This window comes from Leptodactylus fuscus, chromosome 5, assembly GCF_031893055.1.
Source record: "Leptodactylus fuscus isolate aLepFus1 chromosome 5, aLepFus1.hap2, whole genome shotgun sequence".
In the NCBI taxonomy this organism is placed as follows: domain Eukaryota; kingdom Metazoa; phylum Chordata; class Amphibia; order Anura; family Leptodactylidae; genus Leptodactylus; species Leptodactylus fuscus.
In genome coordinates, this window is record NC_134269.1 from 197,185,553 (window position 1) to 197,209,507 (window position 23,955).

A 23,955-nucleotide genomic window follows, 5' to 3' on the forward strand; every position below is an offset into this window, starting at 1 on the left:
GACCTTCCTGCTTCAACCACATCACTCAAATTAGATTTTCGCTGTTCCCTGGTATCCATATAACGTTGATGAAGCTGCTGACATCTCCATTGCCTGTTACTTTAGGTCACTGGAATCAATAGACTCTTTAATTTCAGATGAGCAGCAAATTATAATGTGGAGTTTATTTGCTCTCTACTCATCTACTTAGGCCGGTATCCTCAGGAGTCGGTGCCTACAACCTTCTAAACTGACTCTCTGGAAATGCGCCAGCGCAAAAGCCAAGCAGAAGACTTTTAAAGACGTTAATATTGTATTATGGAAGCCCCAAGTGACGCCAATGGATTTCACAAATTTTTGTCAATGGTTCTTGATACTCTGCAATTATGCTGAGCACACAGAGCTGGGATCCTTAATATATTGATGAAATAAGCTACTGTCTATATACCACCCTGAGCAAGGAACCTTTATCATACTAAGGGTGCATGCACACTACGTAACGCCGGGCGTGTATGAGAGCCGTACACGCCGGCGTTACAGCAGGGCTGCCGAACACTTCCCATTCACTTCAATGGGAGCGCTCGTAAACGCCGCTGTTACGAGCGCTCCCATTGAAGTGAATGGGAAGTGTTCGGCAGTCTGCCGTAATGCCGGCGTGTACGGCTCTCATACACGCCCGGCGTTACGTAGTGTGCATGCACCCTAAGGCCTCATTATTAGAGATGAGCGAACAGTAAAATGATCTAGGTTCGATATTCGTTACAAGTAGCCCTTCAATATTTGACTACTCAAATCGAATATCGAACCCTATTATAGTCTATGGGGGGAAAATGCTCGTTTCAGGGGTAGGCAACGTTCGATCAAATTATACTTACCAAGTCCACGAGTGAGGGTCGGGCTGGATCCTCCGAGAAGTCTTCTCCTTGCAGGGTCCCTGAGGCGTCTTCCGGCTCTTCATTCACTCTGCCAGGCATCGGGCCTGGGCAGAGCCGACTGCGCATGTCCAAACTACAAGCGAACATGCGCAGTCGGCTCTGCCCAGGCCCAATGCCTGGCAGAGTGAATTCAGAGCCGGAAGACGCCGCGTTGACGCTGCACGGAGAAGACTTCTAAAGGTTGAAGAAGAACCAGCATTGATTGGCCGACTGTATAGCATTCAGCCAATCAATGCTGGTTCTGCATCGAACTTTTACATTCGAACAGCGAGTGGTACTCGATTGAGTACGAGTATTTCGAATACCGTAGTATTCGATCGAATACCTACTCGATTGAGTTCTACTCGCTCATCTCTACTCATTATGTGACTCTACAAATGTAACAATTAAAGGGCAACACTTTCTTGACACTGTTTATGTATTTGCTATGTTTTCTGTAGTGGAGTAAAAATTTAAAGGGATCGTATCACCAATTTTTAATTAAATAAAATGGAGAGATTATATTTCTTATGCAGATATGTGTCGAGTCTAGCACAGAGATATACTTGGCATGCTACATCTAGTGATTCCTGTAGCACCACACATAGTTACATAATATCCCTTTAACAGACTGTGGGGTGCTTCTTCAGGTCTCACATCAAGACTGTTATACAAACTGTTATATGTCTACTATCACGTGTGCTTGACATGACACAATACGCATCACAGAGGCAGCGGCTTACTGATTGGAGGAAGCTGAGCTGGACTCCGCCTGGGGGTGGAGCCTCATACTTATATATTGAGGATAGCAGGAAGAGTCACTGTTAGTATTAATGTGAGCTAGGGCGAGTGCACATGGTATACTAGGGAAAGATGTCCTGTCTGATCTATATGCTATATATTGAAGTCTATCTAGGGTAGGATAGCAGGAGATCTAGTGGATTTAGACCTAAACATTGTTTTCACAGTGATCCACTTATGTCCTGACTGCTGACAAACTTATTACCTAGATATGGATATAGATATGTGGTACTTGGTAAAGCAATAGATGTGTTTTACCAGCATTTCACGTTACTACCAGCCTGCTATTGTAATGGCCACAGGCACCATTGTACCAGCCTGCGATTGTAACAGCTACAGACGCCATTTTTTCCAGCCTGCTATTTTTACAGCTACAGACGCCATTGTATCAACGGTCTAAGTCACTACCACTATGCTATTACAACGATCCACCCATGCTATAGTGGCTGACATTTTCCTAATCTAGAGGAATAACAGATATAATAGCAAGTTATAGGCGGGGTTTGTGAGGAACAATAGACACTGGTTTAGCAATGCCCCAGGTTTGCTATTAATTTAGCTCTATAAGGCTAAGACTGAGTTCACACAGAGTGGTCACAAAGTGGGATATCTGCCTATAGTGAAGCCATTTAGAGCTTGGGATGTGCAAATTAGATGTGAAGTAGTCAAATGGCCTGAGCTCCAAGGTTGACGGGTCAATCAGGTCGGCAAAGTGAAACAAACCTAGTCTTCTCCAGTGGCATAACATATCATGGCCCAGACTTCCCGGGAGGAGTGGGTTATAGAGAAAGGAGGCCATGGACGAGTGATCAGAACAAGAATGCATTAGGATGGATAAGATCTAGCCAGAGATTTTCTATCTCCACTCACTTAGTATAAGCCCAGGACAACGCCCAAAACAGAATACAGCATAAGTGGACCGCCCAATAGTAGTGGAGCAAATGTGGGATCGCTAGACCCCCCTAGGAAAGTCCAAAGGTCATGGAAGAGCCAAGAGTAGTTGACGAAATATAGGGTGACATAGGAGGAAGACAACTGGACACCCAAGAAGTGAAGTGAATGGTCTTTCCACTGAAAGTTGTAGTTACTACAGAGGAGTTTGAGGGTGGAGGCAAAGGATGTTCAGAGGTAGAGCCTCTGTTTTAGAGGGGTTAACCTTGTACCCGGAAAAATGTCCATAATTCCGCAGGACCAACATGAGGTTTGAGAGCGAAATATGGGGGTTTGAGAGGGTTAGGAGCACATTATCGGCAAAGAGGCTGACTTTGAAATCCCGGTCACAGACTGGGATTCCAGTGATATCAGAGTTTTAGCGTATATGGGGGGCCAAAGGTTTAATACAGATGGCAAAGATAAGGAGATAGGGGGCAACACTGACGTGTTCCATTGCGAATGGGGAAGGCTGATGAAGTCGTGTTTGGGAGCTTGACTACAGCAGAGGGGGCAGACTAAAGCACTGTGATTTCCATAAGAAAGGCCCCAGAGAAACCAAATTTCCTGAGGGTGGCAAACATAAATGACCAGTCTAGGCAGTCAAAGGCTTTCTCCGTGTCCAAGGTTAAAAGGGGGGCCAGGATGGTAGAATGATTGGCCACATCTATCAAATCCACAGCCCTCCTGGTGTTATCACCCTCTTGACAACAAGGGAAAAAAAGCCACCTGGTCCTTGTGGATGAGAGAGGGAAGCCAAGCATTCAATCTGTTAGCTAAGATTAAGGTCAGAATTGAGGAGAGCTATGGGCCTGTAATTGGAGCAATCTTGGGGGTCTTCATTAGGTTAATATACTAAAGTAATGTGGGAGTGGAGCATCAACTGGGGTATGGGGGCACCATCAAGAAAAGAATTGAAGAGTTTCTGCAGGTAAGGCAATGGGGTAAATTGAAAGGTCTTATAGTACAAGCAGGGGAAACCGTCAGGGCCCGGGCTCATTTCTCCTTTGCATATCTATATTCATAATAATATAGTAAAGCAATAACGTACAAATATACAGTATTTTTAAATGGGGCAAATTTACCAAGACCGACATAGTAACCTACCCAAGGCAAGTCCTTGCTATATCCCCTCTTTGGAAAGTGGTAAGTAGGGTTGAGCCAATCTTGAGATTTCAGGATCATTTTTAAAATCCGATTTTCGATCATTTTCCAGCCGATCGCGATCGTGAAATTTTCTCGAACGCCGATCAGGATCCAATCTTTCCTGATCCCGATCGCTCAACCCTAGGGGCGAGGGCAGTATAAAAAATCCATTGGGCTGAAATTTTGCATCATAGTTGTTTCAAACGTTGAAACCTCTGCTTGGATTTTTTTTACAAAACAAAAGTATCATATCAGTAATGATAAATTTTGCCAATTTACACTGTATTTGTACAGTATATTAGGTAAAAATTATTCTGCGAGTAAAGCTATTGATGTTGTTTTTCACATTCTCTGTTAGATCTCTTATTATATTATACTGGAATACATTTGTCAGATTATAAACCGTGTTTTGACAAAATTCTTACATAAAACAGTAATAAAATTAAAATTAAGTAATCATAAATTCAAGAAACTGAAATTGCTTTGGAATGGAAATTAATATACATTACAGGCATGTAGATGGAGAATTGATATAAGTATTTATTAGTTATTTATGAGTCCAATGAATAATGACTTGCTATACGCCGATCCTCAGCTGCTTGACACTCTTCAAGCGAAATGGTATTTCAGTCCTATAATAGTAACATGTTCATATACTATATGAACAAAAGTATTGGGAGAAATATACAATGCACCTTGTATAGTTTTTAAAACATACCATTCCAAATGCATGAGCATTAAAGGGGTTGTCCGGGATAATATAAATACCCTCCCCAACCTACTTTCTAAATAACATTATTCATAAAAAATGTATATTTACCTATATCCCTGGGGTGATCATGTGACTGCCCCAGGGATATTTTCTGATAATCCGGTGGCGATCAATTTCCCCATTTCCGGAAACGGATTGTCACTACTACTCCCCCATACATTTCCCTCATACTTACCTATCCACGGCTTCTTTCAGCGAGACGGGTCCTCCTCCTGAACTGGCAGGGTACACTCTCTTCTCCTAGCAGTGTGCGCGCACTGCTGCCGGTAAGGGAGGGTTCACACGGTGTAACGTGTTGCGTGATGTGGCACCTAGACACCGCGTGAGTTTTTTTTCCCATTGATTTCAGTGGAAGCGGGGATTGTATGCGCCGCGCTATTTTGCGGCCGCAAAATCACGGCCACAAAATAGCGCGGCGCATACGATCCCCGCTCCCATTGAAATCAACGGGAGTGTGAACGGCCCGCAAAAGCTCATGCGGCGTCTACGTGCCACATCACGCGGCACGTTACACCGTGTGAACCCTAGCTAAATCAACTCTACGCATGCGCAGTAGAGGTGACGTTGGAAAAGGAGCATGTACACAGTATAGGAGGAGAAGAAGCTATCTCACAGGAAGAAGGGTAAGTATGGGTATGTAATATGGGTCAGGGGGTAGGCTGAGTAGGTAGGGTAGGGCATATAGGATAGCTAAGATAGGAAGGATAGCTAGACAGGGAGGGGATGTATGGGAGGGAGTGAGGAAGGAGGTGAGAGGGGTTAGGAAGTTACATAGGAAGCAGAAGGATGTAAACAAAAGTAGGAGACACTAGGGGCCCGCTAGGTGTCACCCAGAAATCACTCAAAACATACTAAAAAGTATATAGGTCCATTTATTAACCCATTAGTAGCACCCATAGAAATTTTTTTTTTAAATCATTTTTTGCCCGGAAAACCCCTTTAATCCAAAATTGGTCCCTACTTTGCAGCTAAAAAAAACTTAGACTCTACAAGGTTTTGTGGGAATTTTTGTGCATTCATCCAGAAAATCATTGTCTTGAAGGGAGCTCTGTATAAGCCAGTTAAGTTCTATACTAAACTCACCCAACCGAGCCTTTATGGACCTTGCTTTACACATTCGGGCTCAGTCATGCTGGAATGGAAACTGTTCCCACAAACTTTCAAGCACACAATTGTCCAATAATTTTTGGCATTCTGAAGATAAATATGCTTAAGATTTTCTTTCAATCCAACTAAGGGGCCTGGATCAATTCCTCATAAACAACCCCACAGCATTCTTGTAAACTTTATAGACCAGACAGATAATATTCTTGTGGAATTTGGTGGATCCGTACTCACCCACAAGACTGTATGATAATGAATAGAGATGAGCGAGTACTGTTCGGATCAGCCGATCCGAACAGCACGCTCCATAGAAATGAATGGTAAATAGAAGTACCTGGTACTTCTGCTTTGACGGCGGCCGGCTGCTTAACCCCCCGCGTGCCGGCTACGTCCATTCATTTCTCTGCGAGCGTGCTGTTCGGATCGGCTGATCCGAACAGTACTCGCTTATCTCTAATAATGAAGTGTTATTTGTCACTCCACAGAATACAAAGTTTAATGGCAGGACTCTACCTGATGCTTGACCCTGTGCTTGGTGATGTAAGGCTTGCATGCAGCCTTTGAGCCATGGAAACCCATGCCATGAAGCTCTCAAAACATCAGCAAAGTGCCTACAAGTTTTATGTACTATACATCTCAGAACTTGGCAACCCTGCTCTGTAACTTTATGAGGTCTTCCACTTCATGGCTGAGTTACTATGGTTCCTAAAAGCTTTCACGTTCAATAATATCATCGACTCATTGTAAAGGTGGCTTTCTATTACAATACCATTATGGAATTCAGTGAATACTTTAGAACAAGCTGTTCTTTCACAGATGTTTGTATAGTCAGTCTGTATAGGTAGGTGCTGAATATCATACACCTGTGGCAATGGAACCAAATGAAACGCCTTAATTCAATGATTAAGATGGGTGTCCAAATAGTGTATCAAAGTAACATAAAGAAACACAGTATTCAGTTTCCCCACCTATCAAAATTATTAAAGTGTATCTATTACCTATTCCATTTTTACAGTTCCGATCACATTTGCTTACCGGTTTATCTAATAGACCAACATCTTGGTTTTTGTCACACACAACCAAAACCCAGAGAACTATCAAATGATATTGATTATGTCATTGTACTCGTCAATGGGAACGGAAACAAAATCATTGTGAGGATTCTCTGTGACAGTTAAAGGGATTATACCATTAAAACCTTTTTTTTTGTGGATAAGATGTTGGAATAGCCTTTAGAAAGGCTATTTGTCTCTTACCTTTAGACGTGGTCTCCGCTGCGCTGTTCCTTAGAAATACCGGTTTTCACCGGTATGCAAATGAGTTCTCTCGCAGCGATGGGGACGGGCCCCAGTGCTCAAACAGCAATGGAGGCACCCCCACCGCTGCCAGAGAATTGTCTCCAGCACTGCCTCCTTCTTCGTCCACAGCATCATCTTCAATGTCTTCTTCCGGCGCAGGCTCGTAACTGAGCAGACTGCGCAGGCGCACAGGCCACGGGAAAATGGAATGGCCCTTAACAATACTGTGCAAGCGGCCATTTTTCCATGGCCTGTGCACCTGCGCAGTCTGCTCTGTTCAAGGCCCGATGCCTAGAAGTTAGGACTCTGCGCTGGAAGAAGACATTGAAGATGACACTGCGGACGAAGAAGGAGGCGGCGCTGGAGACAATTCTCTGGCAGCGTTGGGGACGCCCTCATCGCTGTTTGAGCACTAGGGCCCACCTCCATCGCTGCGAGAGAACTCATTTGCATACCGGTAAAAACCAGTATTTCTAAGGAACAGCGCAGCGGAGACCACGTCTAAAGGTAAGAGATGAATAGCCTTTCTAAAGACTATTACGACATCTTATCCACAGAAAAAAGGTTTTAATGGTAGAATCCCTTTAATGTCCGTTGCTGTCATATTATAATGGAAGACAGTAACAAACATTAATAACGGTAGTGTAAACTTCGTGTAAGAGTGATTAAAAAAAAGGGGGCCAATCCTAAGTTTTGGTAATCTTAAATACACTACGTTACTTTTTATAACAATACTACATAAAGCTATGAGCCATGGAGCACATTAAATTAAAAGTGTCTTACAAATGGAATTAAACAACATAAAAACATTACAGAATCCATTAATCAATGTTCGAAAGACAATCTAGTTGTGCTAATGGGAAGCCAACTTGTAAAGTAGTGGATATACATTCCATTATCAAAATCAATGAAGATAGCTTAGCTTAATTGAGAATAGTTCAGAGTTCTCTTTGACTTTGACCTTAAAGATTTGTAACCTTAGACTGGATTGTAAGATGACAGAAGAGACACCCTTTCTAATGGTTTAATATACTTAAAGATCCACATGAGTATCAAATAAGATCTGCACTCAATGTCTTATTGAAAGTAAAATGAGCTCCGGCTAAATACACTCATCAACAAAAAACGAAGCAATAAACTGTTGGAACCAAATGATAATTTATGTGTATGAATGTAATGATGATGTATGTGAATGAATACAATATGAAAAAGAAGAGTGAAAAGAAGGCTCTAGTACACTGTTGGATTGTCTCTACCATGGACACGAAATGAAATACATGGAGGCATACAAGTTCCGTATGGTATCCTGTAGGATATTTGCCCACAGATGTTGAAGCTGGGCCTGTAGATCGTGCACACTTGTAGGCTACCAAAGATAGTATCCTAGATGGTTCCATAAAAGCTCAGTTAGCAAAACATCTGGCAACTCTGCAAGCCAAGGAAGTCTAGCAATGTGGTGGGAATCCCTTGCTCTATGTGAGTTGAGCATTATTGTGCCGAAAATGCCAGTTGGAAGCCCTGCCATGGAAGGGAACACATGTGCCTCCAAGATGTCCTAGGGATTACTAATGTTCGTATACTATGGATCCCCAGATCATCACACTACCAGTTGTGGCAGGGTGGTGCTGTATGGCAAAGGCAGGATTGAAGCACTCACCATGAGGGATTCACACTCAAACCCAACTGTTGCCAGATCCTAAAGAGAACTGGATTAATCGCTAAAGAGGATTTTATAGCAGTTCGGGTTTCTTGTACATGACAACACTGTAAGCAAAGGCGACAGAGGCTGAATGTCAATAGCAGGACAAGTAATGGGGTCTATGACACCCAATTTCCTTTTACCAAGCATCTGGAGATGGTCTGGAAAGAGAAAAGCTTGTGTAATGAAGGTTCCACATGTGCCTTGATGATCTCCTTATGTTTTTCAGTGGATCAAACAACCCTCTCTACCCATGGTCTCTATGGACCGTCTGGAGCCTGTTTGCTATGTTTGGCCTCACATAACCACTACTCTCAACTTTATCTAACAGCTAGATTGGAACAGCCTTATTGGCAGGCAATCCCTCAAAGTAATGATCCTGCTTTTCTCAGTCCTAATTCTGTCTGTCTGTCACTCGGGCAAAAATGTCTTCTAGCACATCATGTCTAGCAGTCAACAATCTTTCATCACTACCCAAAAGTAGCCTATTTTATAGGGCAGTAGGGGAAGCATTTTCTCACCATCTTGTGGCAGAACCCAGCGTCTAATGAGACCACACCTGTTACTGTTTAGCTGCCTGGATATAAATGCATGGCATGTTTTACAGCAATCTGACATTTCTATCTGGGGGTGGAGGCTTATATGGACAAGATATAGCAACTTGCACAGCCTATGCCCCGTATAACAAACTGGATAATATATTTCACAAACTACCCAGGTTATTATATATAGATACATTAGATGGCTGGTGATGACACAGAGGCAGGCTGACCACTGTACTCCTGGGTCCTGTCTCCTTACTGTCACTGTGGTACTCACCACATCACCAATCATCTTGTGCATGGAGCTAAGTGGTCCTAGTCTAAAGCAAGGGATAGGAGGCAGATAATATTTGCATTTGCCTATATAGTCTGTCTCAGAATGACTTTTACTGGTGGGCTCTAGGCACCTTAGTCTGACTCTATCGGGATGTGTTAATTTTTTGTTCACGCCATCACAGAGACCCTGAACGGTTGCACATGGAGTCCCTCCAGGTCCATATTACTTATTATAGATGATAGGCACTCCATGTTTCTATAAATGGTTACCACTGTGAAATGGCATTTTTTTTACTTCACCAAAAACGTAATCTCATGTCATCTGAAAGAAATTCATCTCTTTATAAAGAGGTGTAGAGTTACATTATGGAATGATACCAGCGTACAGACAAGGACATATTGAGCAATTTAATTCTGAACCAGAATATGTAACTCATACTTACAGGACCTTGAGTAGAACATTGCGTCTAATGTTTCATAAACATGTATACGTTCAAGAGTTTAGAATATAGTTCTCAATTCAGTTGCTATACCTCTAAGGTTACTAGGTCAACCAGATTTGACCCTTGGCTTTCTACTGGATATGGCTTTTGTCTACTGATTCTGCCTCAGACGACCTCTCCTGGTGTTGACCCTGGACGATTATTCTCTTATTCTGTGTTTGATCTGCCCTGTAACTCAATTGTGGGTTCTGGATTGGTTTCAGTAAGTGGAGAATTTATTATCTGTAGTTATTGGAGATTACAAATCAGAACGTCAAATTTTACAAAGTCCATCTGCCCTTGCAGCTACAGCTAGTGAAGGCGATTGGAGGTCTGTATAAGGCTATAAAACAATAGTATGTGTATATGCGTGTGGAAAATGCTGCAAGGTAAGAATATTGTTTTCAGAAATAGAAGAGTTAATAGTTTATATTTGTCAATTAACAATATTTAAGTAAATAAACAAAATAAATCTAAATCACATCAATATTCGGAGTGACCGCCCTTTGCCTTCAAAACAGCATCGATTCTTCTAGGTACACAGTTTTATTAACTCAGCAGTGGGGTTGTTTCAAGAATCTTGGAGAACTACCATAGATCGTCTGTGAATGTAGGCTTGCTCAAATCCCCATAATCCCAGGCAGATTCAATAATTAGATCCGGGCTCTGTTGGGGGCAATATCATCACTTCCAAGACTACTTTTCCATAGGGATGGTGACATCAAATATTGACTCTAGATTTCGCTTTTATTCATTCACTTAAAGAGGACCTTTCATGTCCTCGGGCACATGTGGTTTATATACCGCTTTAAAGCCGACAGTGCACTGAGTTCAACGCACTGTCGGCTTTCCTGTTATGTACCCCGGGGCTGGAGATATCAGTGCAGTTACCAATACCTCTTCACTGTCAGATGGGCGTTCCTGACAGTCTAGCTGGGGATGCCCCTCCTGACAGTACTGTATGTAGCTCTATACTATCAGAGAGGGTGTTCCTTACTACCCAGCCCCCTCTCCTGACAGTACTCCATAGACTGGCACTGGGGGGGCATTCCTCACCACTCAGCGTCATCGCTGGGCAGTAAGGAACGCTCCTCTGACAGTTCAGTGCTATGGACATTACTGTCAAGAAGGGCGTTCCTCATAGCCAGGCTAGACTGTCAGAAAAGCCCTCCTGACAGTGAACAGGTATCGGTAACAGCACCAATATCTCTTGTACTGGGGCACATAACGGGAAAGCCAACAGTGTGCCAAATTCAGTTCACTGTCGGCTTTCTAACGGTATATAAAACCGCATGTGCCCGAAGATACGAAAGGTCCTCTTTAATTTTTCTTATTGACAAAAATACATTATTGACACTTTTGCAGCATCTTTCCACACATTCCTAAAACTTTTAGTGCTGCCTATGCATCGATGGCACACCAACAACATCAAAGTCTTCACAGTCTTACTTTTCACAGCCGAGAATGAAAACGACTGTCTAAAGTTTTCTTGAAAATCCACATGAAAAACTTTTATTCCCCCAAAGCCATCCCGATAACAGTACATCTTAATGTCAGGCTATTGTATTTAATATGCAAAAGGTTATTATACTCGATAATGAATTTAATGCGCCAACGTCTAAGACCGTGGAATCAAGTAAAAGTATTTGTTGCAGACTGACCTTAGACCGTACAAGACTGTGCCATCGGGATGAAGACGAATCATTCTATTCTTCACCGTAACACCATGCACAAAAGATTTCTTGTCATTTAGAAAGTATGTATCGGGAACCCAGAGCTGATCCGCCACTCTATTGTCCAAGGTCAAATTTAAAGGAATCACTGAATAGGAAAGTCTTTTATCCCTCCAAGCCTGCTGAAAGTACATTGTCAATGTGTAGTCCTAAAAGAGAAAAAACACAGACAATAAGTAATTTTAATACATTTGCACAATGTTATTCCAGTGCGCTGCTTCATCACGCGTTTCAAGGTCTAGAACAAATTATTTAGCTTTCTTCCGTCTGAAATATTTCAACATTTTTTATTTAAAAGTGAATCCATCTACGAGCATTTGGGAGATAATTCCGTGTGGTCTGACAGTAATAAATGTATTTTCACAATCATCTTTTAATTATTGCATTAATAATTACTGTAGCAGGCAAAGCTTTTAATACACAGAGAATGGGATATTCATTCGGCTCTGTCCGCCCGGCAGTACAGATATACCATAGGCAATGAGTAATCTTTTCTATTGCTGGAGTTTTCAGAGTAAAGATAATAAAGAGAACAATCTGCATCTGTGAATTTAATCATACAGCGCTACGTATAATAACCCAATTTTTTTGTAACGCTGTGACAGGAGCCTGGCATTGCTGATCTTGGCACCGTGCTTTTTTTTACAATTATCTTTTTGTCTGTGGCTTCCCATTAGCTTCAGTTGCTGTCCATGTAACGTTCACAGGCTGTTTTATTCTTCCTGTTAAAGTGGCAAAAACCTGAATGGAACACGACGGACTCGATTATATGTTGCCTATTGGGATATCAGTCATATCGCAGCTATAAACTGAAGCCAGAGCTTTTTCATATTCTACCTGCTATACAGCAGTGATACCGCAGGGCTCGAGGGCCTCAATGCAAAATCTATTATGGGGCTTTTACCTATACCTGGTGCCATTTAGAACAGTGGTATACATTATGTGGCATAGAGATCTTTGTTGGCCCCCTCAGGGTCCAGAGTAGGGTTGAGCCAATATTGAGATTTCAGGATCGTTTGTAATATCCGATTTTCGATCATTTTCCAGTCAATCCCGATCCTGATCGTGAAATTTGCTCGATCTCCGATTGGGATCCAAACTTTCTGGATCCCGATCACTGAACCCTAAACTTTATGTTTATGGGGTGTGGTTGAGCCAATCTTAAGATTTCAGGATCGTTTTTAAAATCCGATTTTAGATCATTTTCCAGCTGATCCAGATCCTGATCTTGAATTTGCTCGATTGCCGATTGGGATCCGATCTTTACCTATCACTCAACCCTAGTCCAGAGCCCATAAATGAGGTCTCCATCAAGGGGTCATATATTACAGAGGTTTTGTGCTCTCTAACGGTATGTTCACACGGAGGAAAAGATCGCCTTGTGAATATTTTGCCTGGCTAGCCTTGACAGGATTCCGATGCAGCATCGGCATTCCGTTGCGACATCCCGCTCTTGATTAGGCCTGAATGAATGGGCGTAAGCAGGAGCGTGTCTCAAGCTGAGGACGCTGTGGCTGAATCAGCTGGGGAATCCACAGCAAGATAGGCCATCTCGCTTCTTTTTTCCGCTACTAGCTAGCGCAGGGGTAGGGAACCTTTGGCTCTCCAGCTGCTGTGAAACTACAACTCCCAACATGCTCTATTCACTTCCATGGGAGTTCCAAGAACAGCAGAGCAAGTATGCACGCTGGGAGTTGTAGTTTTGCAACAGCTGGAGAGCCGTACGTTCCCTACCCCTGAGCTAGCGGAAAAAAAAAGTGAGGGGCTCCCATTGAAGTCAGTGGGAGCCATTTTTGTAGGCGGATTTTGAGGCGGATTCCACATCAAAATCCGCCTGCAAAAAACTCCACGTGAACTAGTCTTAATTGATCACATATGCATATTTAAAGGGTCTTATTAATCTACAGACAACTATGGGTCCCCTTAATGGAGGTCCTAGCATTCAGATTATCAACGATCAAATACTTGTAGCACAGAGTAGTTTATGTATACAGGACGGCAGGGAGTGTACACAGAGGTATGTACTATAGACATTATACAGTAAATCAATGAAAGAGGGTTACCAGACAAACAGTCAGTATCATTATAACTCTACAGGGCGGGCCATAAGTATGGATACACCCAAATAAAATAGAAGTGGATGTTGATATCACCTTACCGTTTGTGGTATATTAGTACATGGGAGGGGGGAAACATTTGAGGCTGGGTAACACCCATGGCGGCCATCTGCAAAGCCGCCATTTGGATTCAACATTACATTTTTCAATGGGAAGGGGGGTCATGTGACGCATCAAACACATGGGAACTGCACAAGAAATATAATGGTGTGCTCATATTTAACGTAGCTTTATTCATTATCGTTGAATCCTGTATGCATTGTTTTGGGTGCCCCACATCCTTGATGTTCACGGGAGTACACTATAAGAATGTTAATAAAAAGACCAATTTGTAATTCATTACTAAATAAACTGTAGGTTACTAGTGAAGAGCCTCGCAACGCTCAGTTAGGAGCCATATATCCCTCTTTAGTAAGCAGAAAATGATGACACATCAGACTCGCAGGCATCCTGGGTTTTCATGTAAAATAATTAATCATAGAAAGTTTTAATCACAGCGGTCTAAACTCAGCATCAGTGGCTTCCAGCTCATATAATCTGAAGGGCTGTCTCACATTAATTACACAAATGAGACAATACACAGTTTATGTCACTTTAGACGACCACTTCACATCTAATTACAAGGTATTAAAAGCCGCGTGGATATGTAAACACAAAACGTGACACTCAACGATACTGTGGAAGGATAGCGTAATAACACACCGGCAACGTATGAAAAGGACCGACATGTCTATGTAGTAAATGTTTATTTTATACATGAAATAACAATGCTGGGGTTCCATCCATAAAGTCACAAATGAATTGGCTACTGGATACATTCCCTCTGTCAATAGGGTGGGTCTCTACATAGATTGGCATACAGTATGGTGTGTATGGACACCCTTCAACAACAACGATATGTTCCATCCAGTTCTTAACATATTCATGCATACGGAGGAGAAATAATTACAATGCAGAGTTCTAAAGCAAGGCGCTCCACTGTGCAGGACTACAGTACTGTGTCCTACTGGGCTCAAAAAATATATTCTTATTTACATTTACCATGGTAGTCTGGGCTCACACCTGTAGTTTCATGCAGGATAGATAGATAGATAGATAGATAGATAGATAGATAGATAGATAGATAGATAGATAGATAGATTTTAGTTTAGGCACATAGATCTCAGAGGGCATACCTAAGTTACAATGAGGCATGCACCTGTGGGGAAGTTAGCTCGACAGAAGTAGTGGCGCGGACCCAAACAGTCAAGACAAGGACACAAAATGTGCAGCAAACTGGTTTATTTAGAAAAAAAACAGGAAAATAAATAAACCTTGACTTCAGGCACAAAATGAGCAAAACAAAATACAGCCTTAACTTCAGGCAAAAACAAAATAAATACCTGCTCGTCTGAGCAACTAACTAAACAAATGGATAACCTAACTATATGTGTGGCTTACTACCAGCCACATTTACAAAACAGGAGCAATATAGTCTCACTGGACTCAGGGTTACAGGACAGAACCATACACCTCCTTTCACTCCATGGATTTGCACACAATGTAGGAGCTGCAGCTTTTTCTGGCCCAATAATGAGCCAAGGATCTACACCAGGGCTGAGGCCTACTCCAGATCCACCCTGGACCACACACAGGTCAGAAACCTGGGGCTGAGATATCTGGAATACAGCTCTGTGCCTGTCACCTTCTCACACACCTTATACAAATGAATAGGATCTGAGGACTGATCAGTCTGTTCTTTACTGCTATAACCTCAAGTGTTAATATTGCGAATTCAGTTACAATAGTCCATCTCATCAAGCATATCAAACCAGCAAAATGTTCCGCCTTTTTCCCCATTAAAATGTATGCATCCATTGCCATCATTTATCTCACAATATGCAAATAAGCAGTCTGGAGCACCAAAGGCAGCTGCATTGCTCCTAATAGCTACGCCCCACATTACTCTAATATGTTGGTACAAACAAAACGGGGCCAGGCGGGTTATAAGCATAGCTCCCTGGCCCTGCCACTGAAAGAAAGGAGGGGGAAAGAAAGGGGAAGGATACAGGTAACATATCATTTTGGCTGTCATACAAGGCCTATAACAAAGTCACACAAATGCAGTTTTTCTCTAATTCCACCCCATTCTGATTATTATTATTATTATTATTTTTATTTTTTTTAACACCAGTACATTGTATGGGATATTAAATGGTAGCATTGTGAAGTACAATTTGTCCCACAAAAATTAAGCCCTCTTATGGCTCTGTAAATGGAAAAATAAAATTAAATAAATAAATGAAATAAAAAAAAAAAATTAAAATGAAAAAAAAAAAAAGCTATGGCTTTTGGAAACGGGAAAGTAAAAAAAACAAAAACGGCTGTAGCGCCATTGTAGAAATTATTTGATGAGAAAAGTGGATGTTTTCTAAGCATTAAAAAAAGCGAAAAAATATTTGCAATGTTAATTCCTAGGCTTTTCACATACCATTTTAAAGAAAGAAATGTAGAATCCTATTTTCACACCATTCGGCGTGTGCACAGCATGTTTTAAATTGTGTTTTTCATATATTTATTCAATTAAACAGGTTAAAGAATATTTTTTTTGTTAAAAGTAACATAAGAATGCCTCATTGGTAAGAATGAGCCCCAGCGAGTGAATACCTCCCAGCTGCGGGTTTTATCCATGACTGTGTCATATCTCTGGAAAAAATCATTAGGCTCTTACTTAACCACATTTCTCTCACTGCGGAGATGTAACATTCTCAGTGGGATTACAATCTTGTCTATATCAAAGGTTCCTTCTATATGTGCTCCAGTTTGACTCTTTATAAGGGATTCTTTTTTTTTTTCCTAGGTCTTTGGTCCTCACCATGATTTGTTCTAAGAGAAAGAAAACCTAAGATGAGCGAAGATGAAGCCTCTTATATCAAAAGATTTATCAAGTCCCTTAATACTGTTTGTTGTATTTTATATGAAATATCTATCTATCTATCTATCTATCTATCTATCTATCTATCTATCTATCTATCTCCTATCTATCTATCTATCTATCTATCTATCTATCTATCTATCTATCACTCTATCTATCTATCCATCCATCTATCTATCTCCTATCTATCTATCTATCTATCTATCTATCTATCTCCTATGCATCTATCTATCAATCATTATATAATATTATTATTTATAATATAATTTGTTAATCCCACAATTGTTTTTCATCTTTGACACATTGTAATATCTCTGGGAGGGTAAATATCTCACAAGATAAATTCACACTTTATAGGACCTTTTTCAACCCTGTGGTAGCATCAGCCATCTTCTTCAGAGTGGCCTGCCAGGGATAGATATAGACTTGACAAGCTGGTTAGAAGGGCCAGCTCTGTCCTGGGGAGACCCCTGGACTCAGTACAGGTGGTGGGTGACAGAAGGATACTGTCCATGGTGAGCTCCATGCTGGAGAACAACTCCCATCCCATGTATGAGACCGTGATAGCCCTTGGCAGTACTGTCAGTGACCGACTGCTTCACCCCAAGTGTGAGGAGGAGCTATCGGAGATCCCTCCCCCCAACCGTGGTCAGGCTGTATAATCAACATCAGGCTAAGAGAAGATCACTCCGCACAGTGAACTAAATGATCCTGAGTCTTTCTTTTTCTTCTTAGTTGCTATGACTCCTAGTATCTTTTCTATCTGCTATGAGCTTGTATGTGTTCTTTCTCGTAATATATTACTGTATTATCCATGCTGCTGTAACACACTGAATTTCCTCATGGTGGGACTATTAAAGAACTATCTTATCTTATCTTCTATCTGTGACTCCACCATTAAATACAACACTGACAAATAAATAATTAGTATTATTTTGATGCTTGCAATATAGTTTACAAGAATAATGCTATCTTCTACAGTATATTCAGAGATGGATGCATGTGAGTAAACATATCCATCACTAGGCAATCAGATTAGTGTAAAAGGTTTTCCAGGCTAAAATGATTAATGATGTATGCTAAAATTAAGCCACAAATATCAGATCCGTGAGGCCTGCCACCCCCATTGATAAGCTGTTCTCAGCTACAGAGAATGAAGCACAAAGCAGACAGCTCTGTTCTCTGTATAGTGGCAGAACTGAGTCACTACAGCTAAACTTCCATTCAAATCAATGCCAGCTGATTTGCAGTATCGGGTCTGGCCACTATAAACAGAACAGAGCTGTCCAATTCCTTCTCTATTCTGTGTATCCAAGGCTGAGAAGCGCTGATCAGTGATGGTGTTGAATCCTTAGGATAGTTCCTCATTATTTTTAGCTCAGGAAACACCTTTAGACTTTTACCCCATACAGGGGTATGAATATGGCACTATAATCAGTAAAGGCACATTACCCCTATGGAATACTTGTAGAGAATACTTCATAGGACAGATTTGGATCCTAATAAATTACACAGTATTTACCCATTGGTGTCTCCATATATGGCGGATCTGTCCCCTGCTATGCCCCTTCCAAATTGTTGCCGTATATACTGATGACTGCTAACATACATATAGCATCTAGGTGGCGGACGCTGACTCTTGGTATTTGGACGTACTAAGTCGAGTTAATAAAATTCTGCTCTTTGAGAAAATCAATGCCACTATAAATGATACAAGACCGCAGTTTGATACAGAGTGGTTCCCATGGGTCAACAATTCTGTGGCTCTTGGAATGACATCTCGTCTACAGCTGTGATCACTTAGGTTCTATGGCTTCATTTCTTCGGGTCTACAGGATTTTGGTTATTAGGGGTAGTGCATACCCCTAACTCCTTGTTCATATGCGTTTGCTCCTTTTTTTAACCCCTCAATGCTTATGCTCATTTTGTAGAAATGTCTCAGGTTATTGCTCAACTATGTAACTGTCTGAGATACTTACTATACTAAGTGGGGTTTTTTATATTTATTGTCATGCTCTTTCATTTATTAATATGCTTTAAAACTAAAAAATAAATAAAAATAAATATTAAATTAGTTTCCGATACTGTTTCATGCCACTATATTTCTCATTATTATTAATAGGAGACCACGGCAGATTCACCCCATTAGTCATTTGGAACTTGCTGATATTGTAGCCTCTAAACCCCAAGTAAATTGTTCATATTATTTAAAATAATGTAATTTTATGAGTTTTGTATAACTTACCGTATATACTCGAGTATAAGCCAACCCAAATATAAGCCAAGGCTCCTAATTTTACCACAAAAAACTGGGAAAACTTATTGACTCGAGTATAAGCCTGGGGGGGGGGGGATGCAGCAGCTACTGGAAAATTTCAAAAATTGAAATGGTCGGAGTTTTTGGGTGCAGGAGATGCTGGGTGCTGGGGAAGGGGAGGGGGTGTTTTGGTTGTCTGTCTGCCCCTTCCCTGAGCTTGACGGGTTTTTTTTTTCCCCACTTGGAATTCAGCCTGGCTGAATATAGGGGATCTGCAGTGCTCCTATTAACCCCTTCCCAACGGAACAGGAGCCCTGCAGATACCCTATATTCAGTAGACCGGGCACTGTCAGACACAGAGATACCTAATGTGTATGTGTGTCACAGTCATTTTCTACTTTTGTATCTATTCTAGGGAAAGGAGGGATTTAGAACTTTTAATTTTTTATATTTTTTTTAAAGCTTCTTTTATTTTTCCCACTATTTTATGGGAGATTCTATGCCCGTTACCTGCTGACTCGAGTATAAGCCGAGGGTGGCTTTTTCCGCACAAAAACTGTGCTGACAAATTCGGCTTATACTTGAGTATATACGGTAATTATCCTAACTTTGATGATAAATCAAAGGGACGACCCACAGCCAAAAAGCGCTGTGGGAAAAACCGCGGCGGCAACGCATCACGGTTCTTCTCACAGAAAGTTCGTGGAATTTTCCTCTGCGGACGTCCTGTTACAATTATACCTATGGGGAAACCGCTCAGGTTTCCGTAGATATAATTGACATGCTGCAATTTCCAAAACTGCGTGGATTTTGGAAATCGTGGCATGTCCACAACATGGTTTTTACCACAAAGTGGGTATGGGATTTCTAGAATCCCATCCACTTTGCCTGTACTGTAAAACGCCACGATTTTTTCCCATGGTGTTTCTGCCGCAAGCAAATCGCAGCATTTCCAGCCCATGGGGCCCCAGCCTAAAAGATGAAAAAAAATAATAAAAAATCAGAAACTGATCATCCTACAGTATTTCCTACTGACATCACAAGCAGGAGACAAGACAACCTATACGGAAGATATAGTAGAAAAATCTTTACTAAGGTTTTCGCTTTTAGTACAATTTCTTGGAGGAATGAATACGCCATGCCAGATATTGTCACTTTATGTCATCTTTGCTGCCGCAATGCCCATTGATTTGATATTTAGAGGTCTATTATTTGAGATTGCGCACAGTTGTATTAGGAAAGTCTCATGTGGTTCAAAATTCAATTCAAAATTCTATTTTCGTTAAAAATATAAAATAGAGTAGTAATGGTAATGATGGAGTACTGTACTCGGCTTTCTCCAACAATCCTAGGAAAGTAAAAGGAGAGATGGGTTGTACTTGCTCTACTGTGATAAATTTGGCGCATCTTCTATCTCGGCTAAGTTTATTCTGTCTTTATAATAGATGACATTAGAAAATCTACTCCAGTGTTTTCTAAATGAAAGCTCTCCAGGCATTCAGATACCTACAAGTTGATGATATCTTCACAGTCCCCTTGGTAAGTAACAACAACTTCTTGTCTTTCGGCTGCAGCACAAATTAACTGCTTAGTTACTAAATAAGCAGCCAAGCAGATATATCAAACATTGTATGATCTGCTATGGAGGAGGCAGGAGGTGCTGTATTCTAATATACAGAGCGGATTGTAGTCCATTTACTGGCCATGTTCTTAATATTGGAGTGTCCAATATGTTGTAGTAAACCAAAGGTATTGAAATTGGTGTGGAATTTCAGTGCTGAAAACAAAAACAAAAAAAAAACTCCCATTGACTTCAATGGGTTGCTAGCAGAAAAAGGAACCCATTGAAGTCAATGGGAGGCTATTTTTCAGCGCTGAAATTCCACACCAAATTTTCCTCTGTCTGAATGGACCTTAAGGGATCCCCGAGCTTTTAACCCCCAGAATAGGTACGAGTTGGCAGCCAGGCAAAGCAGCAATGGACGGATTAAAGAAAGACGTTAAGTATGAATCACGACTGTCAAGCTCCAAGGGACAGGATTGGGGTCACTGGGCAAGAATAGAATGCAAAGAAACTGAACTGGCACATGGTTACAGTATAGGGACATTAGGCACAGGAATGTCATCAGATTACATGTAGGGCATTGCACAGGAAAGTAGGCACAGAAATGTTTAGTATGGCACAGAAATGTTGACACGGTACAGGATCATGGTGTAGAATAGAGCCAAGGGTCATCGCCAGGAAAGCAGTTCAGAAACCAGACATAGTATCCAAGGACAAAGACAGGAAATTGGTGAAGAATAGCCAGAACTCTGGTAATATTGCAAGTACCAAGAACACCTTAAATTGGCTTAAAATATAGTGTAGAACACTCTCGGGGATCCTAGAAACTATCTCTATCTATCTATCTATCTATCTATCTATCTATCTATCTATCTATCTATCTATCATCTATCTATATCTATCTACAGTATCTATCTATCTATCTATATCTATCTATCTATCTATCTATCTATCTATCATCTATCTATCTATCTATCTATCTATCTATCTATCATCTATCTATATCTATCTACAGTATCTATCTATCTATATCTATCTATCTATCTATCTATCTATCTATCTATCTATCTATCTATCATCTATCTATCTATCTATCTATCTATCTATCTATCATCTATCTATATCTATCTACAGTATCTATCTATCTATATCTATCTATCTATCTATCTATCTATCTATCTCCTATCTATCTATCTCATATCTATATATCTCTATCATCTATCTATCTATCTCCTATCTATCTACCTATCTATCTATCTATCTATCTATCTATCTATCTATCTATATCCTATCTATCTATCGCTCTATCTATGTTATGTCTAGTTCTCTAAGGCAAACAAAACTGAATTTATGTCAATGTGAAAGAGACCTTATTCTACTCTGTTCTCTCTTCAAACCTTGGAGAAATAATAGATGGAGGCCTTGGATATGAGTTAAAAAAATAGATAAATATAAAACCCATTCATACTCACCTACCATTACTTCTCTTTGGCCTCCCTGCCGCATTCAGCGCTATCCTGGTGACATTCAGCACATTGACATCATCGGCCCAGGGTCACAGCTGAGGGCCGCGATTGGGCCACCAGCAGTCACATGGGCACGCTGAGCATTCATTTGTAAAAGAAAACTAACAATTTGGAATATTTGGTTCCAACTGGGATCAGTACAAACCGATTTGTCCATCTCTAATAGCAACAGTATGCAGGATTAATTATTAACTATTTCTATGCTGCAGTAGGATATCATTGAGAAATAGAGGCAAAAATGCAGGAGTAAATCTTAAACAAATACAGACTTGAACAAGGCCTGGTTTACGCTTGCGTCCAGTGTTGCATTTGGGGAGCCCGCTTAGGGCTCCCCCTAACAGAATACCAAATGCATTGACAAGCCGCAAGCTTATGAAAGCACACGGATCCCATAGACTATAATGGGGTCTGTGTGTTTTCCGTGTGGTGTCTGCACAGAACATGAGGAGATAAAAGTACTCCATGAACTACTTTCCTCTCCGCATGACACCGCGCGGAAAGCACACAGACCCCATTATAGTCTATAGGGTCCAAGTGCTTTCATTGCTCACCGCTTGTCAATACGTTCAGTATTCCGTTCGTGCAGTCCCCAAGCGGACTTCCCGAACGGAATACCGAACACGGAAGTGAATCAGGCCTTAGCCACCAGGATCAAATGGCATCCTGACAACAGAATAGGGGAATGAACAGGACAGGTTGTGACATCCATGTTCCAACTGAGACACATGGAGATAAGTAAAATCTGAAAAAACCTATATGGCTAGCGCGCATGAGCCTCAATCACCCTTTAATAATATGGAGTCATAAAATTGTAGCGCCTGTATATAGTGACAATTTCGAAAGTGAAGATTATTTTATGATTAAAATACAAACTGTATAATATTTCTTAACGAAAATTACCCTCATCTAAAATACATACATTGCAGGCAGATCAACAACAAATGAGAAGCGAGGACCAAATTACTTGTTTGAGTGGTTTATGAAACCAAATCGGTTATTACTACAATCACCGGGAAAGAATAAACCTGCATCTATTGTGTTATGAATCAATAGTCAAAATGTATTATTACCTACAATTTCCTTTATCTGTCTATAGCAGATCCTGCACGGGTCATTTATTGGAATCGCTGCACCCACATAGATATTCAGAGTATTACAACATTTAATGAATATGATGAATGCTCTTCTCTATTTTTGCTACTGTAGCATCAACATATAACAGACAATAGTTCTGTTTCATTGTGTATAATGGGCTTTTAGGCCGCTCTGGGGTAATCACCGAAGCTTTTGCTACTTTTATAATAATCAACTTGTTCCTATCATTTATTTGTGAAAATTCTAAAGCTTTTTCATTATTATATTCTGTTTGCTGAAGGCTGAATTCTACCAGACTACTAGCAAAGCTTATGCATTCAGTAAATTCAATTTATTGTAATTACCAAAACCTTGTTAGGCCTGCATCTCCAAATCTGTGGCTAATGCGATGCCGGGTAGAGTCATTGGTATTTATTTATGCTATTTGCTGGGAAAATTGGGTAAATCGCTTATTCACTAGCCAAGAGTAAATGATCAAATATCTTTGCCTATTGCATGTATTCATCATAGCTATCCAAATACTTCATTAATTGCAAATATTCCTTCTAAAATATTGCACAAATAGCCCTAGAAAAACATATTTAGGTAATATCTTGACATGTTCAATATTTCATTGAATACCTGTGATATAAGAACCTACAGAACAGAACTGTAGTCTTATAATGAATAATGTTTTGGAGAGGATTGTACTCGGCCTAGGCAAAAAATTCTGATGTAATAAATATCTTATGACAGATTAAATATGTTGTCTCACATCACAATCCATTTTGATGCTAAAGCTGGCTTAGCAGTCAGGCCTGGTTCAC

General features: G+C 40.8%; 1 protein-coding gene across 1 annotated transcript in view; it reads right to left on the minus strand.

Moving 5' to 3' along the window:
* Positions 1 to 23,955, minus strand: part of GABRB2 (gamma-aminobutyric acid type A receptor subunit beta2) — a 243,267-nt gene that overhangs the window by 130,791 nt on the left and 88,521 nt on the right. Inside the window, exon 4 of the mRNA XM_075275026.1 lies at positions 11,605 to 11,825. Within this exon, the coding sequence (XP_075131127.1) occupies positions 11,605 to 11,825 (221 nt within the window). The remainder of the gene's footprint in view (positions 1 to 11,604; positions 11,826 to 23,955) is intronic.